Source organism: Cervus canadensis, chromosome 14 (assembly GCF_019320065.1).
Source record: "Cervus canadensis isolate Bull #8, Minnesota chromosome 14, ASM1932006v1, whole genome shotgun sequence".
NCBI lineage: Eukaryota > Metazoa > Chordata > Mammalia > Artiodactyla > Cervidae > Cervus > Cervus canadensis.
This window is the reverse complement of record NC_057399.1, coordinates 53,595,155-53,616,179: the sequence shown is the minus strand read 5'-3', so window position 1 is coordinate 53,616,179 and position 21,025 is coordinate 53,595,155. Positions and strand designations below refer to the sequence as shown.

The 21,025-nt window shown below is 34.3% G+C and overlaps 1 protein-coding gene across 1 annotated transcript in view; it reads left to right on the top strand.

Annotated features, from left to right (window-relative positions):
• The window catches only part of CAAP1 (caspase activity and apoptosis inhibitor 1), a 62,670-nt gene that overhangs the window by 14,385 nt on the left and 27,260 nt on the right, over positions 1-21,025 (top strand). The window contains exon 5 of the mRNA XM_043487061.1: positions 11,781-11,854. Within this exon, the coding sequence (XP_043342996.1) occupies positions 11,781-11,854 (74 nt within the window). The remainder of the gene's footprint in view (positions 1-11,780; positions 11,855-21,025) is intronic.

The following is a 21,025-nucleotide window of genomic DNA, read 5'->3' as shown; positions in this document are numbered from 1 at the left end:
CCTCAGGGGGGACAAAAAACAAAAAATTAGAGCCAAGTGTAGGTACTCTCTTTTTGCGTGGCATGTGTGTGTTTCACTGTGCCACATAGTACTACATTTGCCTGTGTGTTTAATGTACAGAATGTCTAGAAAAGGAAGCTCTGGTTCAAGGGAAAATACATAAAGGCCAAAGGTTTGCCTTGGAACCAGTTCTGTCAGTTTTTCAGGGTCTTATCAACTGGGACATATACCTTTACCTTTTTATCCCAGTTTTGATGAACACAAAGAACTTTAAATAGATCTGGATAAAGCAGTCTTTATTATTAAAAGCACATGGAAATTTTGATGTTTTCTTTTAATGAGCAACTTATGTGCTTTTGTTATAGTGCTTATGGCAAAGGAGATAGTATTAAGGATTCTTAGGATTGTCTAAGAAGCTGTAAAATGACCTTTCAATATGAGGTATATATGTGTATGGTATTTAATATGCTTTATGTGAATTAATTTTTTCATAAACCATTACAGTTTGAAAATACAGTACACACAGATGTTTATGCACAATTTTATTTTTTTTATTTTTTATTTTTTTCATTTATTTTTATTAGTTGGAGGCTAATTACTTTACAGTATTGTAGTGGTTTTTGCCATACATTGACATGAATCAGCCATGGATTTACATGTGCTCCCCATCCTGAACCCCCCATCCACCTCCCTCCCCATCCCATCCCTCTGGGTCTTCCCAGTGCACCAGCCCTGAGCACTTGTCTCATGCATCCAACGTGGACTGGCGATCTGTTTCACACTTGATAATATACATGTTTCGATGCGGTTCTCTCAGATCATCCCACCCTCTCCTTCTCCCATAGAGTCCAAAAGTCTGTTCTATACATCTGTGTCTCTTTTTCTGTCTTGCATATAGGGTTATCGTTACCATCTTTTTAAGTTCCATATATATGCGTTAGTATACGGTATTGGTGTTTATCTTTCTGGCTTACTTCACTCTGTATAGTGGGCTCCAGTTTCATCCACCTCATTAGAACGGATTCAAATGTATTCTTATTAATGGCTGAGTAATATTCCATTGTATGCACAATTTTAAAAAATTTAAAATTATATTTTCAGTTTTATATGATTTATATGTTTATAAAACAAACAGCTTTATATGTTTGTTGTATTCTAAGGTCAGCTTTCAAATACATGTTTTTTCCCCCAAACTCTTTTGATTTCTGTTGCTTTTTGAAATTTTGATTGCTTAGTCATACTTAGTTTACAATAGTTCTCTTTCTTTCTTTTTTTACAATAGTTCTTTTTTACTTTCCAAAAGTAACAAAAAAATAGTAGTTATAAGAAATTTTTGACAGTGCACTACTTAAAACTTGAAATTAGTGTTAACTTATAACAATTTTAATAGAAATGAAATGTAGTAACTATGAAGATAGGATATTTATAGTTTCTAAATACCTTCATTTTTAGAAAGGTGAGGGTTGCGATTGTCACTTTTGTTCACCTTAGGTAAATAAGTGAGCAATTTTATGTTGTATTGAGATGGTGTAAAACCTTAGCATGTATAATTTTGCAGTATTTTAAAACTTAGATATCGTGACAAGAGTTGTGTATGCTACCAGTTGCAGGTTGCTTACCAAGAACATCTGTTTTAAGTAAATAAGATAATATGCCTGCATGTGGAGTGCTATCTTCATTTGGAAAAGAAGAAGCTTTATTGTAGCCCAAGTAGCACTAAAAATGAGAACAGGTATTAGCTTGGCATATACTGTGAGATGATTGCACTAAAGAATATGTTTGTAATGAAATTTAAGTCTTGAATAGTGCAATAAAATAACCAGGATTGTGGTTTCACATAAAAATAAAAATACAAGCACTTTAGGGAAATCTTAGCAATGTTTTAGTATTGTTCTCATAAATACTTTTATGAATTTTAAATTAATATGCTTTCAGTGAATGATATTGAGGGAAATGTCAGTGGAAATGAAGCTGTATTTCTCTATGGATAATAAGCAATATTGAGATACTATCCCAGTTCTGGAAGGCAGAGAAGTTTAGAAACCCAGCTTCTCAAACTTAAAATATACCACAGAGTAGATTCGCCAGAAGTGTTCTGGAACTCTAGTCACTGCTCCTTAGCACAGGATGGGCATATTCTGAACTTCAGTTACTGAATTCTAGTTCTGGATTCTTAACTTTTTGGAAAAATAATATACTCCTAAACAGGTCTTAGGTAGGAGATTTTCCATAATACGTATAAGTTGAACAACAACTAGAGTTGTGTTTATGACCACTCTTGTATTGTGGACCTGATAGTGATATGTGGTAGAACTCTGATAATGTTTGTTGGTTGAATAAAAAAAACATTTATTTTTCTTCTGTTTTTGGTAAGGGGAAAGCATCCATGCCCTTTTTGATGAAGTATAGCTGTCTTGTGGGTTCAGCTCACTGTCATTAGAGTACTCAGAGTTCGATTTGTTCCAATTCACGTCTCTTGTATTCCTTGAATGTGTATGTATAAGTAACTTTCAAAGGGGCAGTAGTACTCAGCCAAATGCTGAACTATCAACAAGTGTCAATAAAACTGAACTCATTGGGAATAAAAGACTGTTGCTTCATAAACTGCTATTATTAAGCTTCAATGGAATAAAGTATTTGAATAAAGTTTATAGTGCTCTGAAAGTGAAAGTGAAAGTTGCTCAGTCGTGTTGGACTCTTTGCAACCCCATGGACTGTACATGGAATTCTCCAGGTCAGAATACTGGAGTGGGTAGCCTTTCCCTTCTCCAGGGGATCTTCCCAACCCAGAGATAGAACCCAGGTCTTCCGCATTGCAGGCAGATTCTTTATTGTCTGAGGCACCAAGGAAGCCCACAGTGCTCTGGAGCATTGAATTAATGGGCAGCATGAATCTACAGTACATGATTAAGTAAGCATTTTTATCAGTGGATACAAAAAAGGCATCAAGTAAACCCAAGACCAAGCCTTGTTAGGAATAATACCTTCAGAAATTGATCTGTGACTCATCAAACTCACATGACCCACTCTGGAATGTATGAAGTTGTTTTGTAACAGTTATTTAACTATTTATTTGTTTATTTAACTCATGAAAAATTTCAGTGTACAATGAACCTTGAATACCTATCATACAGTATGTTTCCTCCCATATTATTGGAAACCTCCTCCTTTCAACTTCTGCCAGTTTGATAACTTTGAAACAAATCTTGATCCAGTTCTTTTTAAATATTTAGCAGATGGGCATCTCTCTGAAATCTTTATACATATTCCTTGGAATGGGAAGGCCTGAGCTTCTCAGAGGTCTTAGATAGGCTTGAGTTGTAACTGTGTTTTCCGTTAGAGAATTTTGAGGGTCTTTGGAAGCATTTTCTGATTTTGTAACTGTCTACACATAAAAAAATTGTATTCTTTGTGTTACAGAAACCTAATTTTTAAACTATATTTGTTCTTTTTTCATCAGTCATTTTAGTGCCTCGTCTTGGTGCTTAAGCACTGGATTAGATGTAAACAAGTAGTTTTCCTATTCTCTGCTCTTTCCTTATCACTTTTTAAAAAAATTTAAGATTTTCTTAATCGCTTACCTAATTCTTTGTATTAATAGTCTTTTCCATTTCACTTGAAAAATAAATCCACTGATGTTCAGTACACTAAACTGGTTTGTTAATGCCTGTTCTTTATGCCAGTACACTTTTCCCACCATTTGAAGGTTTTACTTACCAAGAGTCACTTGTATTTATTTCCAGTACAATTACTGTAATTTTATAATATGGTTACATATAAAAACTGATGAAATAGCAGTATGAAAAGATTAGTTGATCACATTGAATGCTTTGGGAAAACTCAAAGTACAGTTGTTGTTAGCTGTGGGATAACAGCAGTAAAAGTTTGGGTGGCATTGTGTGTGTATATATGTATATGTGTGTATATATATATATATATATGTATAAAGGGTTATCTTTTTCTGCACTCAGGAGTTTTCTGTTTTAAATAAGCCAGAAGTAGAGATGTAGACAATGGCTTATGTGAGTAGGGTGAGCCTGAGCTCTTCTTTGGATTCTTATCCAAAGATTGGTGAATGAAGATTCATTCCTGTTTTATGTTAACCTAAGATGCTTGAATTATATATGTAACTTTTAAGTGTTTCCCTGTGTTAAGTTTTTCTTTTCCAGTAAAGTGATACCACCTGAGTTAGAAAAAAGTGATTTCACTGTATTAGATTGTTTTTACTTTTTTATTATGAGAAGTGTCATCTATCTAGAAAAGTAGAGAGACTAGTATAATGAAACCCCCAAATAACTATTGCCTAGATGTAACAGTTATTACCACTTTTCATATTTGTTTCATCTGTTTTCTTGAAGCACTATAAAGTAAATTGACTCTAAATGTTTATGTTTGAAATTTCAGAGAATAAGTACATTTTCCCACATAGCCATGTGTCTTGTGTCTGTTATTTAACAGCTTGTTTATTCAAATGGTAAATACATGCACATGTACATAGTATGATTTTTAAAAGTATATAGTGAAAATTAGTCTCACTCTTTTTTCTATTTCCCATTCTGAGTGCCTTCCTATAGGCAACCACAATAAACAAGTTTCTTGTGTATCCTCCCCGAGATATTCTGTACATTTACAAATGTATAAGTGTATATATATTTTTTCTTCTCACACAAATTGTAGTGTACTGTGCAAACTGTTCTGTACCTTTTTCCATTAAATCTTTTCCATTTAATAGTATGCCTTTTCTTGCATTTTGTTTTACTTAGTGCATATAAGGCTTCCTGTATGTGTGTGTGTGTATGTATGTGTGTGTATACATACACACATATATATACACATACATGTATATATGTATACACACATGCATCTGTGTACTATTCCATTGTTGGATATAGCAAAAGTTTGTCAATGGACATTTAAGTGTTTACTATCTTTTGTTACTGCATATAGTATGAATATATCTGTATGTAAGTAATCATGTTTTTCAGTGATTATATAAATACCTGTAAATTAATTGTTGGATTAGATGTTTGGGCATTTGAAACTTTAATAGGTAACTGCCATAATTGACTTTCACAGAGTTTAAACTAACTTATATCTGTCCCCACAAATGTGGGGTATATGTTTTCATATACTTTAGCTAATGATGTTATCTGACATTTTGATGGTTGTTCATCTGTTAGGTAAAGAAAGGGTATCTTACTGGAAGGCAGGTATGCTCACCACTATACCACCAACACTGCACTGGGAATTTTAAGCTATAATCTCGTGAAGTGAAGTGAGAAGTGAAGTGAAAGTCATTCAGTTGTGTCCGACTGTTTGTGACCCCGTGGACTATACAGTCCGTGGAATTCTCCAGGCCAGAATACTGGAGTGGGTAGCCTTTCCCTTCTCCAGGGGATCTTCCCAGCCCAGGGATCGAACCCAGGTGTCCCACATTGCAGGCAGATTCTTTACCAGCTGAGCCACAAGGGAAGCCCAAGAATACTGGAGTGGGTAGCCTATCCCTTCTCTGGGGGATCTTCCTGACCCAGGAATCGAACCCAGGTCTCCTGCATTGTAGGCAGATTCTTTACCAATTAAGCTATGAATGAAGTTGACTGTCTTTCTGTATGTTACAGAGCTGTTTGAACTTCCTTTTCCTATGAGTTCTTTTGTCATTTTTTTACCTTTTGTGTGTATGCGGGTAGAGGGTTTTGGTCTTTTTAATCGTCCATTGTTTGTGATATGGGTTCCAATTGTTTGTTGTTGTTGTTGTTGTTTTTTCTGCTTGTGTTGCTTTACTTTGCTTATAAGCTTTTATTTATTTATTTATTTATTTTTGCACATGTATAAGTATTTCAGGTTTATATAGTCTGATTTTATCAAGCTTTTTTAGTTTTGGGGTTTTATATTTAGAAAAGGCCTCTCCATTTTGAAATTATAGATTTTTCATACTTTCTTCTGGTACTTTATGGTTTCTTAAAATGTTGAAATCTTTGATTCATTTGGGATTTATTATTGGTTACCAGTTGTTATTGCTCTTGTTTGTCTTTTCATTGAAAATTTCCACTGTAACATAATAATTCCATCTTGGTTTAATAGCATATCTTAGTTTTACCAGTAGAAATAAGTATTTTCCTGTGAAGCTTGGGGTCAAATTTTGAGTGAAAACTGACTTGATACTTTGAGATACAGATAATGACTACATACAATTTTTAGTGTTACCACTTGGAGAACTATATCTTTATGTAGGAGAAAGTCTACATAAATGTAAAAAATGAAGGTTCTCGAGTTAAACTAAACCTGCATTTTTAACAGCAGACCTCCACACCTTACTATATCTGACTTATGGCAAGTTACTTAACCTTTCTGGGCCTGAATTACTTTGTTTGGACAATAGGGGTAACATCAGTACCTACTAATATGATTGTGATGATGATTAAATCAGAAAAAATTATAAAGTGCTTAAAATAGTACTTGTTGAGAAGCAGTGAAAAAATGTTGCTGTATTTGCTCTGGAATTTTTAACTTTGAATTTGTAACAATCACAATTCTTAAAATTCCACTTTACATTGATGAGTACTGGGGATTCCCTTCCCCAAATTCTTTTTATGAAACCCTAAAGAAAGCAAAATAACTCATTGTTATTTTTAACTATTATTTTTTACTGTTACTGTGTTTTTAAAAAATTTATTACTTACAAGTTTCTAGCTTTTTCATTTATTACAAAAATAGTTTAAGAGAAAACTATTTTAAAGCATAGAAGGATTTTTTTTCTCCCACAAATGTGATCAATTTGTTAAATTGCCAATACGCTATGCTCAGTTATTTATTTATTTATTTGTATAGTCCAGGTCTTTGTTTTCTTTACACCCATCATTATGCTCAGTTAAACTCAGTATGTATTCTAAAGAGCATTGATTACCTGTACCCTACTTATGTCCTTTTAAATTGTTATTAGGCTGTGATCTTTAGGCAGGCTATCAAAATAATAGGATAAATTTTTCAGAAAACCGTCACAGAAAATACTACTAATCATTGACAATATTGTGACTTAAAACTTGGATAGGACTCCAAATTTAATGTTAGTAGAATGTTTGCATAGCCTACTTGTACCCCTTTAAATAAAGCACTTACAAAGTGATCTCATACAACTTAAAAATGGAAAGTCTTGAAAGCAGGAGTATAGGGATAGAAGAAAGAGGAGAACCTCTGTTTCCTTTAGTCACTTTTGTATAGAATAGAGCCCCCCGTTTAGAGAGTTGCCTTATTTACAAAGACTTGTAATTGTAGAGAGGCAATTTATAGAACAAATTCTTCGAGAATCGTGGATCAGAGAAACTGGAGTGTGGTAACTGATTTTTAGAATTACATTATTTGGGGAACAGAAATGGAAACAAGGGTTGAATTTTGCTATCTTGAGTAATGACCTTGCTGAGGGAAACATTAGAGGTGTGGATTAATTTGCTGTTTGGAAAAGGCCCTTTGAGAAAAATAGTTTTGCTCCATTCCATGGTGTTCGAGGGTTACATTTGAGCACTATGTGATTTCATTTTTGTGAACTTGTTCTAAGACTTGGCAGTACCGTAATTTGAAAAATATTAAAAGTGTAATTTAGAACAAAATTCATTAAAAAAAAATTATATAGTTATGTGGGTTTGGACAAGTTTATCAACCACCGCAGCCACAGTAAGACCCCTTCCATCACACTCAGAATTCCCCCCATGGCTCTTTGTAGTCCACTCGTTCTCCTGTCTCCAGCCCTTGACAACCACTGATCTGATTTTTGTCCTTATACTAGTTCTTTTTCCAGAATGTCATATGGATCAGTACAGTATATAGCCTTTTGAGCCTGGCTTCTTTTACTTGGCATAATGCAATTGAGATTTGCTTGCGTTGCTGTGTGCATCAGTAGTTCCTTCCTTTTCCTTGGTGAGTAGTTGGTATTCTGCAATGTGGATGTACCGTAGTTTGTTATCCTTTCTCCAGCTGAGGCCATATAGTAGGCAGCAAAATGACTCTCTGGTCTTTAGAACCTGAGAATGTCTTTTGCATACTGACAAAAGGGATTTTGCAGATTTGGTTAAGGTTAAGGACTTTGAGATGGGGAGATTATTCTGAATTATGCAGGTTATCCCAGTTATCTTCCCATTGAGTAATTTAAAGGGAAAGAAGAGTAGGTCAAAGAGATGTGCCTGAGGGGACCTTGTGACTGGAAGCTGGCAACCAGCCAGGCAGCAGGGACTTTGGTCCTCGCATATCAGGGAACTGACTGCCCAAATGAGCAGGGAGTGAATTCTCACCTAGAGCCTCCAGAAAGGAAGGCAGTCTGTAGGGACTTTGATTTGAGTGCAGTGAGACCCCGCCCAGACTTCTGACCTACAGAGCTTTGGTATACATTTATGTTATTTTAAACTATTGACCATGTATGTATGTGTTAGATCTGTTTCTGGACTCTCTTCTGTTTCATTAATCTAGATGTTTATCCTTTCTCTAACACCATTACTGTCCTAATTACTGTAGCCTTTTAGTCTTGAATGTGATAGTGTGCATCCTTAAACTTTGTTATTTTTTTTCAAAATTGTTTTGGATACTCTAGTTTCTGCCTGTGTCTCATTTTTAATAGTACAAAACTCCTTAGTTGGTAGACTGGCTTCCTTCAGCCTCTATTTTACTCCTAGGATAGCGGAAAGAACCAAGGGTTATACCTATCGCTAGGCTAGTTTGCCTGATTGTTAGCTGATTTTTGCCAGAACGGGAAGAATCCTTCTGATGCAGTTCTCTTTCTTTTTATCCTTCTGTTGAGGTCTCTTCCCAGTATTTTTCTTTTGGGCAAGAGATTGATTTTTTTTTTTAGAAACATAAACCTTAGTAATTCACACGTGTGGTTCTTTTTGGTTAAGTCCTGCAGATCTCCCCAGTGTATTACTCTGATTTAAAAACAAACTCATTCGAGTTACAAGAAAGAATCCTGCCCAGAACTGTATTGGAGGTAAAAGAAAGAAAGGTGGACTGATGTTGGTTTGAGAACTTAAATTCCAAGGATAGACATAGGGCTTTCTTATAATTCAGGGTCAAGACTGTAAATTAAGCTGCTTTAAGGAGCAGTGCAGATGGTAGAAGAGAATTGGGAAAATTAAAACTCTCTTTCTTTTTTCTTTATGAAAAAGAGTACAAAAAGCATTGCGAGATTCTTAAACTCAAGCCAGCCATGTGTTCCTTCCCTCCTTCCTTTACCTCTTCTCCAGTTGTTACAAAATTCTGACATGGTTTTAAAGTGTTTGAAATATTTAAATGTCATTTAAATATAAATTGGAATTCCTCTAGTTTTCCTACCTCTGACAGTATGTTTTATCATCTGGGGGTGACATTTTTTATTTTCCTAAAGCTGGAAATAAGATGTATGTACACATAATTTTCTTATACTTTAAGACATTTCTTATTTTGTTTCTATCTTGCCTTTTATATTCTTTAGTGAAAATCTTTAAATTGTATTACAGAACTCTGAATGTGTATGGTAGTTTTAGTTGTAAATCTGTGTCTGGAATTTTTTTCAGCTTCAGATGATACTGATGTAAAACCAGCTAGCTTTTCACTTTTCAGCCACAAGGCGGTGTACTGCCTCTACTGTCTGCAGTTGTTTTTTTTTTTTTTTGGTGACTTTCTTCAACAGCCAGATCAAATCCAACTTAAGAAAAAAGGAACATTATAAAAGTTCACTTTGGGCAGTAAAAGAAACTATTTATGACAGCAGATAGTTTTATAGAGGGGTCTAGTTTTATCTGAAGGTGATTCAAGGAACTTTCACAGAGAAAATAAAAAATAAAATTAAGAAAATTCATAAAATAATTCATTTCATTGCTTTATTAATTTTTACTTGGAAAAACTTAAAGAGTTATTAAAATGTTGCAGGAATAAGAATAATAATATAAGAAGTATATTTATATATGCTTTACCTAGATTTATCTGTTATTAATATTTTATCCCATTGCACATACTCTGTTTATATACTTGTGTATTTCCTTCTGAAACATTTAAGGCTGAGTAACATACATCATGACATTTTACCTCTAAATACTACACTGCATTTTTCCTAAGAATAGTGATATTCTTTTTCTTATAACCACAATACATTGTTAACGTCAGTAAATTCAGCTTTAGTAAATTTAACATCAATAAAATAGTTTTGTTGAATCTGCCATCAGTGTTTCCATTTGTCTCTTGACTCAATAATATCCTTTATAATGGTCTTCCACTTTAGTTGAGGCCCTCACATCAGTTGTTACATTTAATTGTCACTGCTCTTCAGCTTCCTTTAACCTGGAATGTTTCCACAGCCTATCTTTGTTTTTTATAACATTGACTTTAACTTCCCTCCCCAGTTTTAATAGAATATTACTCATTCCCACTTTGGCTTTGTCTGATGATTCCTCATTATACAGGTTATACATTCTCAGCTGTAATTTTACATGAGTCATGTTCTGTCTGTTAAGGTCTTGTGTATACCTAAGGTCCTTTTAATGGTGATGTTACTTTATGTTTTTATTCAAGTCATTTTTTAAAAATTAGGTTTATGTGTTTAGAAGAGAAATAAATGCCATTTAATTTTAAGAGCAAACAAACATTTTCTCTAAAGGAATATACTTAGAAATAAGGTTCCCAGTAGATAAAATCTAATTTGACATAAGGCTTGAGATGGCATATTTTAACTTTATTTTTGCAAAGCTTTTAATGTAGTGTATTGGCATTTAATCTTTCCCTAGACTGCCAGGGAGTCTTGTTGATATCCTCTTTGGGATCTGCTAGTCATTCTGGTGAAAGAATAAAATCAACATTAGACTAAAAGAAATTTAAAAAATTGAGATATCTCAATATTAAATCTCTAAGATGTCACAATTAACACCAGATTAAAATATTTTTATAATCTCTATTTGAGTTTGTACTTGTATTAGTAAAATTTCAGTACAAAACAAAAGAGCCTAATGTGTTGGCTGGAAAGAAAATTGTAAACTTCTCAAGGAAATAATCACATCTTTATCCTTTAGTTATTTGAGGAATTTATTATTAAGTGAATATAAAGTTTTGTGAATAGGTAACTTTCCTAGATGTTTTTAGTTTGTTAGTCTTAGAGTGTGTATAAACATTCTCAGAAGGTGATAGACACATATTTTAAAGAAAATAGTCATTTTGAGTATTCATAATAGTTAATTTCTTGACTTTCTGAAAAGTATTTGTAACATCAGTATAAAGATGGTACAGTGCTGTCTAAGAAAAAGTATCAGTTGAGCTCTTTTGCAGAACATAGTGGATCAAGAACTTTTTAGTGGCATCTTAAACATAATCAATTTACTTTGATAACATGTATATTACAGATAAAATATGTATTTCCCACATACTGTAAACATCAAAGCATTTGAGGTATGAAATTAGATGACTGTAAAATGATTTGAATGCCAAAGTGCCCATTAAATTTAACAGTTGAACTTGAAAAATTACTGGATTCTTCTGTGAGTTAGGATTTCTCACATTAGCTACCCTGCTGAGTATTGGAAAGGAGAAAAAATTACCTTGATATTCTTCCCAGGTTTGCTCTTTGATTTTACAAAGAGGTATACTACTTAAATTGTGGTAGTTTGTAGCTGCTGCTTCTGACACTTGTGTAAGTGTTTCTGTCTCCAGAGTGTACTGAATTGTACCCTGGGACTGAGAAGGATTCATTGTGTCTTTTCAAGTGTATAACTTAATTCTAGGACCTTGAATATTGTTTAAAAAGTTGTTTTTATTTACTTTTCATTCCTCAGACAAGACAGCTGTGTAGATTCTACTTCATCCCTGAGAGAGAACAAGCAACCTGAAGGTTTGGAATCAAAACAAGGTATGGATCACATACTTGACTTTTTCTGAAACATTTGCCTGAAAATGATAAGCATTTTACCAATAATAAATTTTTATAGTCTTCTAGTTTTCCCTCATTTTATAAATAGGGAAAGAAAATAATTTATTTGGTCTGAGGTCAAGAGTAAGGAATACATCTTTTGTTTCATGACTCCTTCAGGTATTGGAGTGGTTCTGCCTTAGTAACTTGTGGGTACAAATGCCACCAGCAAGGTATCATTTTGAAAAGTTTTAATTCAATGATCTGTTATATACTCTTAGCTGCAGGATACTGTGGATATGTTGACTGGATAACTGTGGGTTTTATGTGAAGGAAAAAAGTTTTATAGGATTATTTTTTCTTTTTTTTTTCTTGATGTTTTGTCATTGTTTACTTTCTTCCTTATATATTGTTTTCTACAAATCAGGTAACTTTTGTAACACTAGTAAAGTGGTATTTGTTACTTATTCAAGCCAGGTAGATCAGTAGGGCTAATCTATTAGATGTCTTTTTGTTTGTTTTTTCCTCATGCCTGGTAGGGAAAATTGAATATAAAAATAAATTTTTATTAGTTCCTCAAAGACTACCTCACATTTTTCCATTTTCCTGATAAAATTACTTCGGAGCCATGAGAGTCTGTTGTGACCAAAAGGGTTATGTTGTTTATTTCATAGGCGGCTCAGCTAATCTTTGATGGCTTGGAATAGTTTCTCTAAAACTTTGAGTCATAAGAATTTCCTTGGTAGAGAGAGATAGGTCATCAGTTTATTCAGGCAGAATTTCTTCTTTTAAGCTGTGGCCTGTGTTACCAACACTTAATTAAGAAAGGGGGAAAAAAGTTGGTTAATTTTGTGATTCCTTCAGTTCGCATGTAGAGAGAACAAAATCTAAGTTTTCTTTTTTTTTTTTTTTTCAAAATCTAAGTTTTCTATAATTCTAACTTATGTATTCTGGCGTGTATATATTTTTCTGATGATTTTGAGAATTCCAGTGCTTTTCAGAAGTCCTGTTGTGTTAACTTCTTCAATAGCCAGACAAAATTATATCTTTGTATTCTTACTTCTTCTCAGTATATTCTTGCTTCTTTTTAGCCTCCCCACAGGCATAAGCTCAGATTCATAGTTTTATTTATGTTTGTCGTGTATAAATACATGCTAAGCACACATCATTTTCATATAATGTAGTCATAATCATTTAACTCTTGTATCCTGTGTGTGTTTTGACAACACTGCTGTTGTTTCTGCCTTTGTTTCTGTTTTTGCATTTAATGAGCAGGTGGTGTAGAGACTGTTACTAGATTATCTGTGGAGAGAAAAATGCCATATAAGGGATGGAAAAGTTCAGAATGGGCAGGTTGATTCTTGTTCCCAGGGAAAAAGGAATGGAGACCCCACTGTACAAATTAGCTAGTGCCGCTGTCTAAGGGGAGGGGTTTTTCTGCTCCCTTGTTCCGGCACCTGGAGCTGTCTTCAGAATTCCCTTTCTGGTGCCAACAGCCTGTTTTGCTGTGACTCTTTTTTTTTTTTTTTTAAATGGTAACTTCAGTCATTTGAAAATTGGCAATGGAGGCAAAGAAGGAGAGAAAAATAACTCAGTAGCCAGATACCACAAAGCCCAGTTTTTAATGCTCAGGAGCCTTGATAGACACTCTCAGGTTCTCACCTCAGCATCAGAAGCGTCGGGAACACAGTCATCAGTAAGTGACAGCCAGCAGGGGTGAGGAAACGGGAGATCCAAGCTCTGCAGTACCATTGTACAGTACTGTTCATGCGCATACTGTGACTGAATTTTAGACAAAGGCCTATGAAATGGTTAAAATTGTAAATTTTGTTGCATATGTGATATATTATAAATTATTTAGAAGATTTAATTATGTGGAACACCTTACAGATGAATGTTAGTAAAGCTGAAATCCGAACCAGAGCGTAAGTAACTTGCTGGGAGTTACCCAAGAAGTTCAGGTACCCCAGGAAACAGAAATGCTGGTAGGCTCAGTAAAGACTGCATTTTTTCTGAATGAACTAATATTTAATATTGTCTATTTTTAATATGCAGATTTTCAAAATTGATTTATTGTTATCTCTAACTTCTATTTTTGCTCACAGTTGGCTAATAAAAACAGAACATAATTCTCCTTGTGAATGCATTGTCATTTTATTTAATGGCTTGACCATTTAAGAAAATTCATTGACGCTTACTTAGTATTAAAGTAACTGTTGAGTAGACCAAAATATAAAGCAGCATTGAATTTTCTCTTTGCTCTTTCAGGATAAAATAAATCTTAGTATTATGCCCTATTAATAGTATGTGATATTGGCAAGTTATTTAAATTATCTTTTCAGTTTTTTCAGCTTCTGAAATACTCAATATTGAGAAATAGTAACTATGAATTAGGTAAATTGAAATTGGCATTTCTTTGTCTAGTAGTGGTATTATTTATCTTGTTGATAGGAAATTCATTATGAAACTGGCTGTGCTGAAGATGAGTATCAGACTGTACACTAACTTCTGCCTTCACTGAGAAAACATTTAAATGTAAATATAATCCAGTTGATTGATACTGTAGTAAAATAGCATTAGGATTAGTGTTGTAAATCATTTTTAGCAAAAGGGTAGAAGAATGGTTTATATAAATTTTCTAAATTGGTCATTTGTGCTCCAGATAAAAAAATGCAACTGCTGTTTGTCAAAGATATTTATTTTTCAGTTTACGTGCTTTACAGTTTCCTCTTTTGCCTTTTTTAAAATTGGGGGATAACTGCTTTGCGGTGTTGTGTTGGTGTCTGCCATATAACAGCATGAATCAGGCATAAGTATACATATATCCCCTCCCTCCTGAACCTCCCACCCGCCCCCCCAGGTGGTCGCAGAGCACCAGGTTGAGCTCCGTATGTCACGCGGCAACTTCCCACTAGCGCTCTGTTTCACGTACGGTAATGTGTGCGGTTCAGTGCTACCCTCTCTAATCATCCCATCCTCACCTTTTCCTTCTGTGTCCACCAGTCTGTTCTCTGTCTGCCCCTCAAAGTTATTTAATACCTTGAAAATATTTTAAAAATGTAAGACAAATCTTTGCTAATATTAATGAACTCTCATATATTTATCTATAAATAAATAAATTTAAGACATTCAGTAATATTAAAGCAATTTAAATTGTTGCTTTAAAGTTTACAACTGGAGTATGTGTAATTTTGCAGATTATTCTCCTTTGTAACTGCAAGAATTAAGCTGTTATGTTTGTGTTCCTTCTTGGAAGTTGTTATGAGAATTTTTTTTTAACTCTACATGATTAAATAGCTAAGTTAAAATTGTATATTTAGGATGAAGAGAAGAGTTGAGATTTATAGTAGTTCCTTTAAAATATTTGAACGGCTGTTATGTAGAAGACTGATTAGGTTTGTTCTAATAGAGAATAAAAGTAGGGCTAGGAGATAAGGTTATTATTAGATATGGTTGGTTCAATTTGTTTATGTCAAAGAGTCAGATGTATCAGAAAATGCATTCTGCTTTCTGATACATCCATATTGCTGAAGGTGTTTTCACACAAGTCACACAAATGGCCACTTGGTGGTGCTGCTGTAGAGAAGATTCAAGTAGTGTTTAAACATTTGGATGTTTGACCTTAATCTTGAAGTTCCTTTTTATCAAATTTTCTAAAGACCAGTGCCTAGTGCAGTGTTGGCACTTGTGAAGATGTTAATAACTGTTTTATTAAATTGTTTAATGGAAGAATAATGAGATATACAGTTTTTTCTCTCCATGTTTTTGTTAGAGAAAAAGATGCTTGACTTTTAGTCTTTTAAGCTGTTTGATGGTTTCCAAATACATTCATTTGAATACAGTTGTAGGTAATGTAACCACATGGTATATAAAATGATCAAAATTAATAAGACATTGACTGCATTTTACTCTGCATCTTTTACATCAACTTTCTCATGTGAAAATTATTCTTCTTATCTATTAGAGAAAGACATGCAAACAAAAAAAATGCACATAGATTTTTATTATGATTAGACTCAAGTCTTGTCACTTTTTTTTTAATTAGTGTAGTTGCCTCACGCAATTATATTTTGGCCTTCTAATTCAGGAGTTAGTGAATGATAGCTTTAAGAATTTACCTTGTTGAGAGCTTCAAGAATTTGAAAAGTAGACTTTAATAGGGAAAAATTGTTCACAGTGGTTAAACCATGTGATGAAATTTAGATACTTTTAGCCTTTCAGACTGCTGGTCAACAAAGTATAATTATACATACTCCCTGAGAATATAAAATGAAAATACTAGAAATTTTAAAGTGAAAAAATACATAAAAACTAATAAATTTAAATTTCTTCCTTTAAAATTTTTCAGTTAAATATAGTAATTATAATAGTTCATATTAATTATGTATTAATTTATAAGTCAAAAATATATGTAGTGGGACAGGTACTTAAAAATGTTTTCACTGATAGGTTTATGTAAACAATGAAGTTGAGACATGACTCTTTCAGACTGTTATTAAGGATTGATGGTGACCATAAGTGTTCATTTATTACCTCTAAAAAATTAAATGTGATATGAGATTTTTCCATTGTTTAGCAAAGATACTACACAAAAAAACTGTATGAGACTATTTGAATCCTTAAGGTGAAAGTAAATAGAAAAACTCAGTTAATTTTTGTTCTTACTGCTTTTGTTGTTACTGTTCTGAGGTAATACTGCTCTAGGGGAAGCGAAGGTAGGTACAGAGGGGAACTAGAATAAAAAAGAATGAAGAAATGAATTTTCTCTTACAAAGGGGTTGATTTTTGCTGAAAAGAACTTCACAACCATGGAGGAATAAGTACAAGTTATAAAAAACTGCAAAGACAATGAGAAAAGTGTCATCAGAGACTTTTATTGCTCAGTAAAGAAAGAGAGAATGGAGATCATCAGTTAATTAAGTAGCATTTATAGGCCAGAAGGTTTCTGTGAAGAAATCCCTGGATTGGCAAATGAACTCTGCAGAGCCTCTACATTTGAAGCCCACAGCTGCAGGCAGGCATGTTAGAGAGCTGAGGGAGGCTGAAAGGAAAGTGTTACAAGGCTGTTGTGGAGCTGAGAGCAGAAAGCATGTGTACACTTGTAGTGCTGGTTTGTTTTCAAAGTTGGCATCTAATTCCTTCCTGCTAGCCCTTGATTATCCCCTTGACTGGCTCTAACAAATAAGTATTCACAGAATGCGGCTTCTCAACACGAGTTAACTTCTTTAAAAGATTTTTGAAAAAACTTGTTCTGGGGAAATGATATCCAATTCAGCAATTGGTGAAGTAAAAAGAGATTGTGGTATAACCATTGGTGTGGCTTAAGAATTTACATCTCTTTTCTCATTCCTTTGGGCTTTTTCACAAGTTATTACCAGCAGTGACACCAAACATGATCCTCCCTGCTTTTTAATTTGTCTCTTTGTGTGAGTACTAGTTAAATGAAAGGGTGAAAATTACATTTTATATGGCAAATTAGCCCATACTCTTCCTGTACCTTTTGAAGGCCCCCTGTTGAATTTAAATGTGAAACCTTTTCTGTACTTCTTTTCTTTTTCTTTTCTTTTTTTAAAGTAAACTGACAAGGTTTTTGTATGTGTAATGCTCTGTGTGTGTTTTATCGAGAATGAAATTGTGAAGACTTGGATTCAGTATTTTGAGAGAAATGTTTGTTTCCATGTTTCTTTAAATTTTGCTCATTTTAAGCATTATATCTTGTGGTGCATTTGATAATATCCTAGACACACTGTAAGGAAGTGTGTCTCTCAGCTACTTTGGAGTTCACGTATGCCAAACCTCCTCAGATGTTTGAACCCCCTTTGGATCCTCTGTGCTTTTCGATCATTATGTTCTCATCCGGTTCACTGGAAAAAGTAACCCCTTATGTAGAAGCTCTCCTCCCAAAGGGAAGATAGTAAATACTAGGCTTGAAATCAGATTTTGTCAGCAGGTTCTGAACTTTTTATGTACCTAGCATCCATAGCCTATGATATAATTAGCAGTTTTGGTTGCTGTATCATATAGTTGATAAATAATAAGCTTGTAGTTAATTGATACATAATAAGCTTGTAGTTGTAATTTCAAAAATAACAACTTTATTTTTGAAAAATAATACTTAAAAATTTTTTTGAATGTCTTTAGATTTACAAAAAAATTGAGTAGAAACTACAGAGCTCCTTTTACCTACCAGTTCTTCCAGTTTCCCATATTATCTTACATTAGTGTGGTAAATTTGTTACAATTGGTCCAGCAATATTAATACATTATCACTAACTAAAGTCCATAGTTTACATTAGGGTCCATTCTTTGTGCTGTACCTGCTATGAGTTTTGGTAACTTATGATAAGGTATCCACCATGATAGTATCATGTATGATAGTGTCATACAGTATAGTTTCACCTATTCATTCCTTTTTTCTCTCTCTCCCCTAGACTCTTGGCAACCACCCACCTTTTTACTGTCTCTGTAGTTTTGTCTTTTCTGTAATGTCATTCAGCTGAGCTCATATAATACATAGTTTTTGCAGATTGGCTTTTTTCACTTAGCAATACACATTTGAGGTTCTTCTGTGTCTTTTTATGATTTGATAACTTATTTCTTTTACTGTTGAGTAATCTTCCATTGTATGGATGTACTGCAGTTTGCTTATCCTTTCACCTACTGAAGGCCATCTTGCTTCCAGATTTGGCAATCGTGACTAACGCTGTCATAATCATTTGTATGAAGGTTTTTGTGTGGACATAAGTATTCAACTCTGGGCAAATGCCAAATTTAGTTTTGTAAGAAACAGCCCAACTGTCTTTCAAAGCTCTGTACCATTTCACGTTCCCATGAGTGAGAGTTCCTGATGTTTCACATCATTGTTAGCATCTGGTGCCTGCCAGTGTTTTGGATTTTGGCCTTTCTCATGGGTGTCTAGTTTTACTTTGCAGTACCCATTGTAATGGTCTGTGATGTTGAGCATCTTTTCACGTGCTTCTTTGCCATCTGTATCTCTTCTTTGGTAACTTGTCTCTTCAGATCTTTTGCTCATTCAAAAATTTGGTCCTTTGTTTTTTGATAGTTGACTTTTAAGGGTTCTTTATATATTTTGGATACCAGTTTTTATCAAATGTGTTTTGCAAATATTTTCTCACAGTCTTTGGCTTGTTTTTTATTCTCTGAATTTCTATCCACTTTTAATAAATACTTTTTGGGTCTTTGTCTCCCTCATATTATATTTATTTAGGTGGGGTTAAGGGACCTAGAAGATATGTTTCCCTGAACCAGCATTCTAATCTGTGAAGGTTTTGTGGTCATTCTGATTTTGTTAAGATCTGAGAGGTAGTACGAAAGGTTTAAATGCATAGATTTTCAAAATATACTTGGGTTTGAATTTTGGTTCTGCCACGTAAGTTTTATAAACTGGGGCAAGTTACTTAAATTCTCTGTTCCTCAGTTTCCTCATTTGTGAAATGGAGATAATAAATGAATGCCTGTTGTGCTACTTTGGCATAAGGATGAAATGGACTAATACTTGTGAAGTGCTTTAGAGAAATAAAATGTTTTGTACAAAGTAACTGCTCCATAAATATCAGCCACTGTTAAAATATTTCTACCATTATTATCATCTTTAATGTTTTCTGCTGCATTCCCTTAGTATCATCCTGGCTGTCTCTAATGGGTAAAAGTGTCACTGTGTCAGATCATAGTCTGCCTTTATGTAACTTCTGTGCACTTGGTCCGTCTGTGTCCTTTGGGTTATAGACAGTGAATTCAATATCTCTCTGAATAGCATCTCTTCAAATTTTAAGGCTGATCCCTTCTTCCTACAAACAACTTGTTGTTTCGTGCTGGGAACCAGGGGTAGAAAGATAAATACAGTGTGGCTTGGCTTCATAAGAACTTACCTAATCAAGGAAAACAGATGTGTAAATTAAATTTTCATATCTTTTTGTACCTGAACTTACATATTCCCCTTTCTTCCCATTAAAGTGCTTGAACTCTTTATGTTGCTGGAACCAGCCCCTCTATTTGTATAGTGGCCACATCCCTTCTGGGACTTGTAGTTGTTAACTGTCTTTTATCAGGGTCCTACTCTCTAGTGAATCCTTGCCAGCAGCTATTTCTTTGGCCATTGCAGAGTGCTCATCTTGACCTACCAGCCGTGTGTGACACCTTTGATTAGTTCTCGTTCCCTGACACTGTCTTTGTTCTTAGTCACCTTGGCATTATACTCCCCTCTTTGACTTCTGAAGGCTGAGTGTCTTCGTACTTTTTTCTGCATTCCCAGCTAGTGATCTTACCTAGTTTTAGTACTGATATCTACTAATTTATTTCTTCAATTCAGAACTCTTCCCAACATTTGTACATCCAGCTTACTTAATCGATGTTGAATATGCATCGTAAAAATTAATATGTCCCAGAATAAATTCTAGATCCTTCCCTGACCCTCCACCCCTTGTTTGCTTGCAGAGCAGCAAACAAATAAAACACAAACGTTGAACTCATATTTTTTTGTGGTTGCACCACATGGCCTAAAGGATCTTCTTTCACCAACCAGGAATAGAACCCATGTCCCCTGCAGTGGAAGCTCAGAGTTCTTTTTTTTTTTTTTTTAATAGCTCAGAGTTCTAAACCCTGGACCACTAGGAAAATCCTGAACTCATTCTTGAGTCCTTTTTTCTCCATCAGCAAAACTTGTCAGCTCTGCTTTCAGAATATTCAAAATCCAGCCAATCCAAACACCTCTTCTTAGCCATATTATTCTGGTGCTGATTCTTAGAGTATCCTGATCCCTCTGTTGCTGTCTATGAGTTTCTATAGTCTTTTTTTCTGCACAGCAGTCTGCATGATTGTCTTTAACTGTAAGAATGGTCATGTCACTCTTCTTCACAAAGTCTTCCAAAATCTTTCCATCTCAGAACGAAATCTGAAGTCCTTCCTTCTTTCTGATGACTGGTACCGTATGGTATGATAGGGACAGTGCCACGTGATGTGACCTGTCACCTTCCCCCTAACTCCCTCTCTTCCTTCATCTTGGTTTTCCTCTCCAATAGAAAGCCCACTCTAAGCTCTCTTAAGTCAAGGACTTGCTTTTGCTATTCCATATACCTGTGTGCTCCTCCCCAAGAGAACCATGTGAGTCTCCACAGAGCATTTAGATCCCTGATCAGATGCTACCTGGTCTTT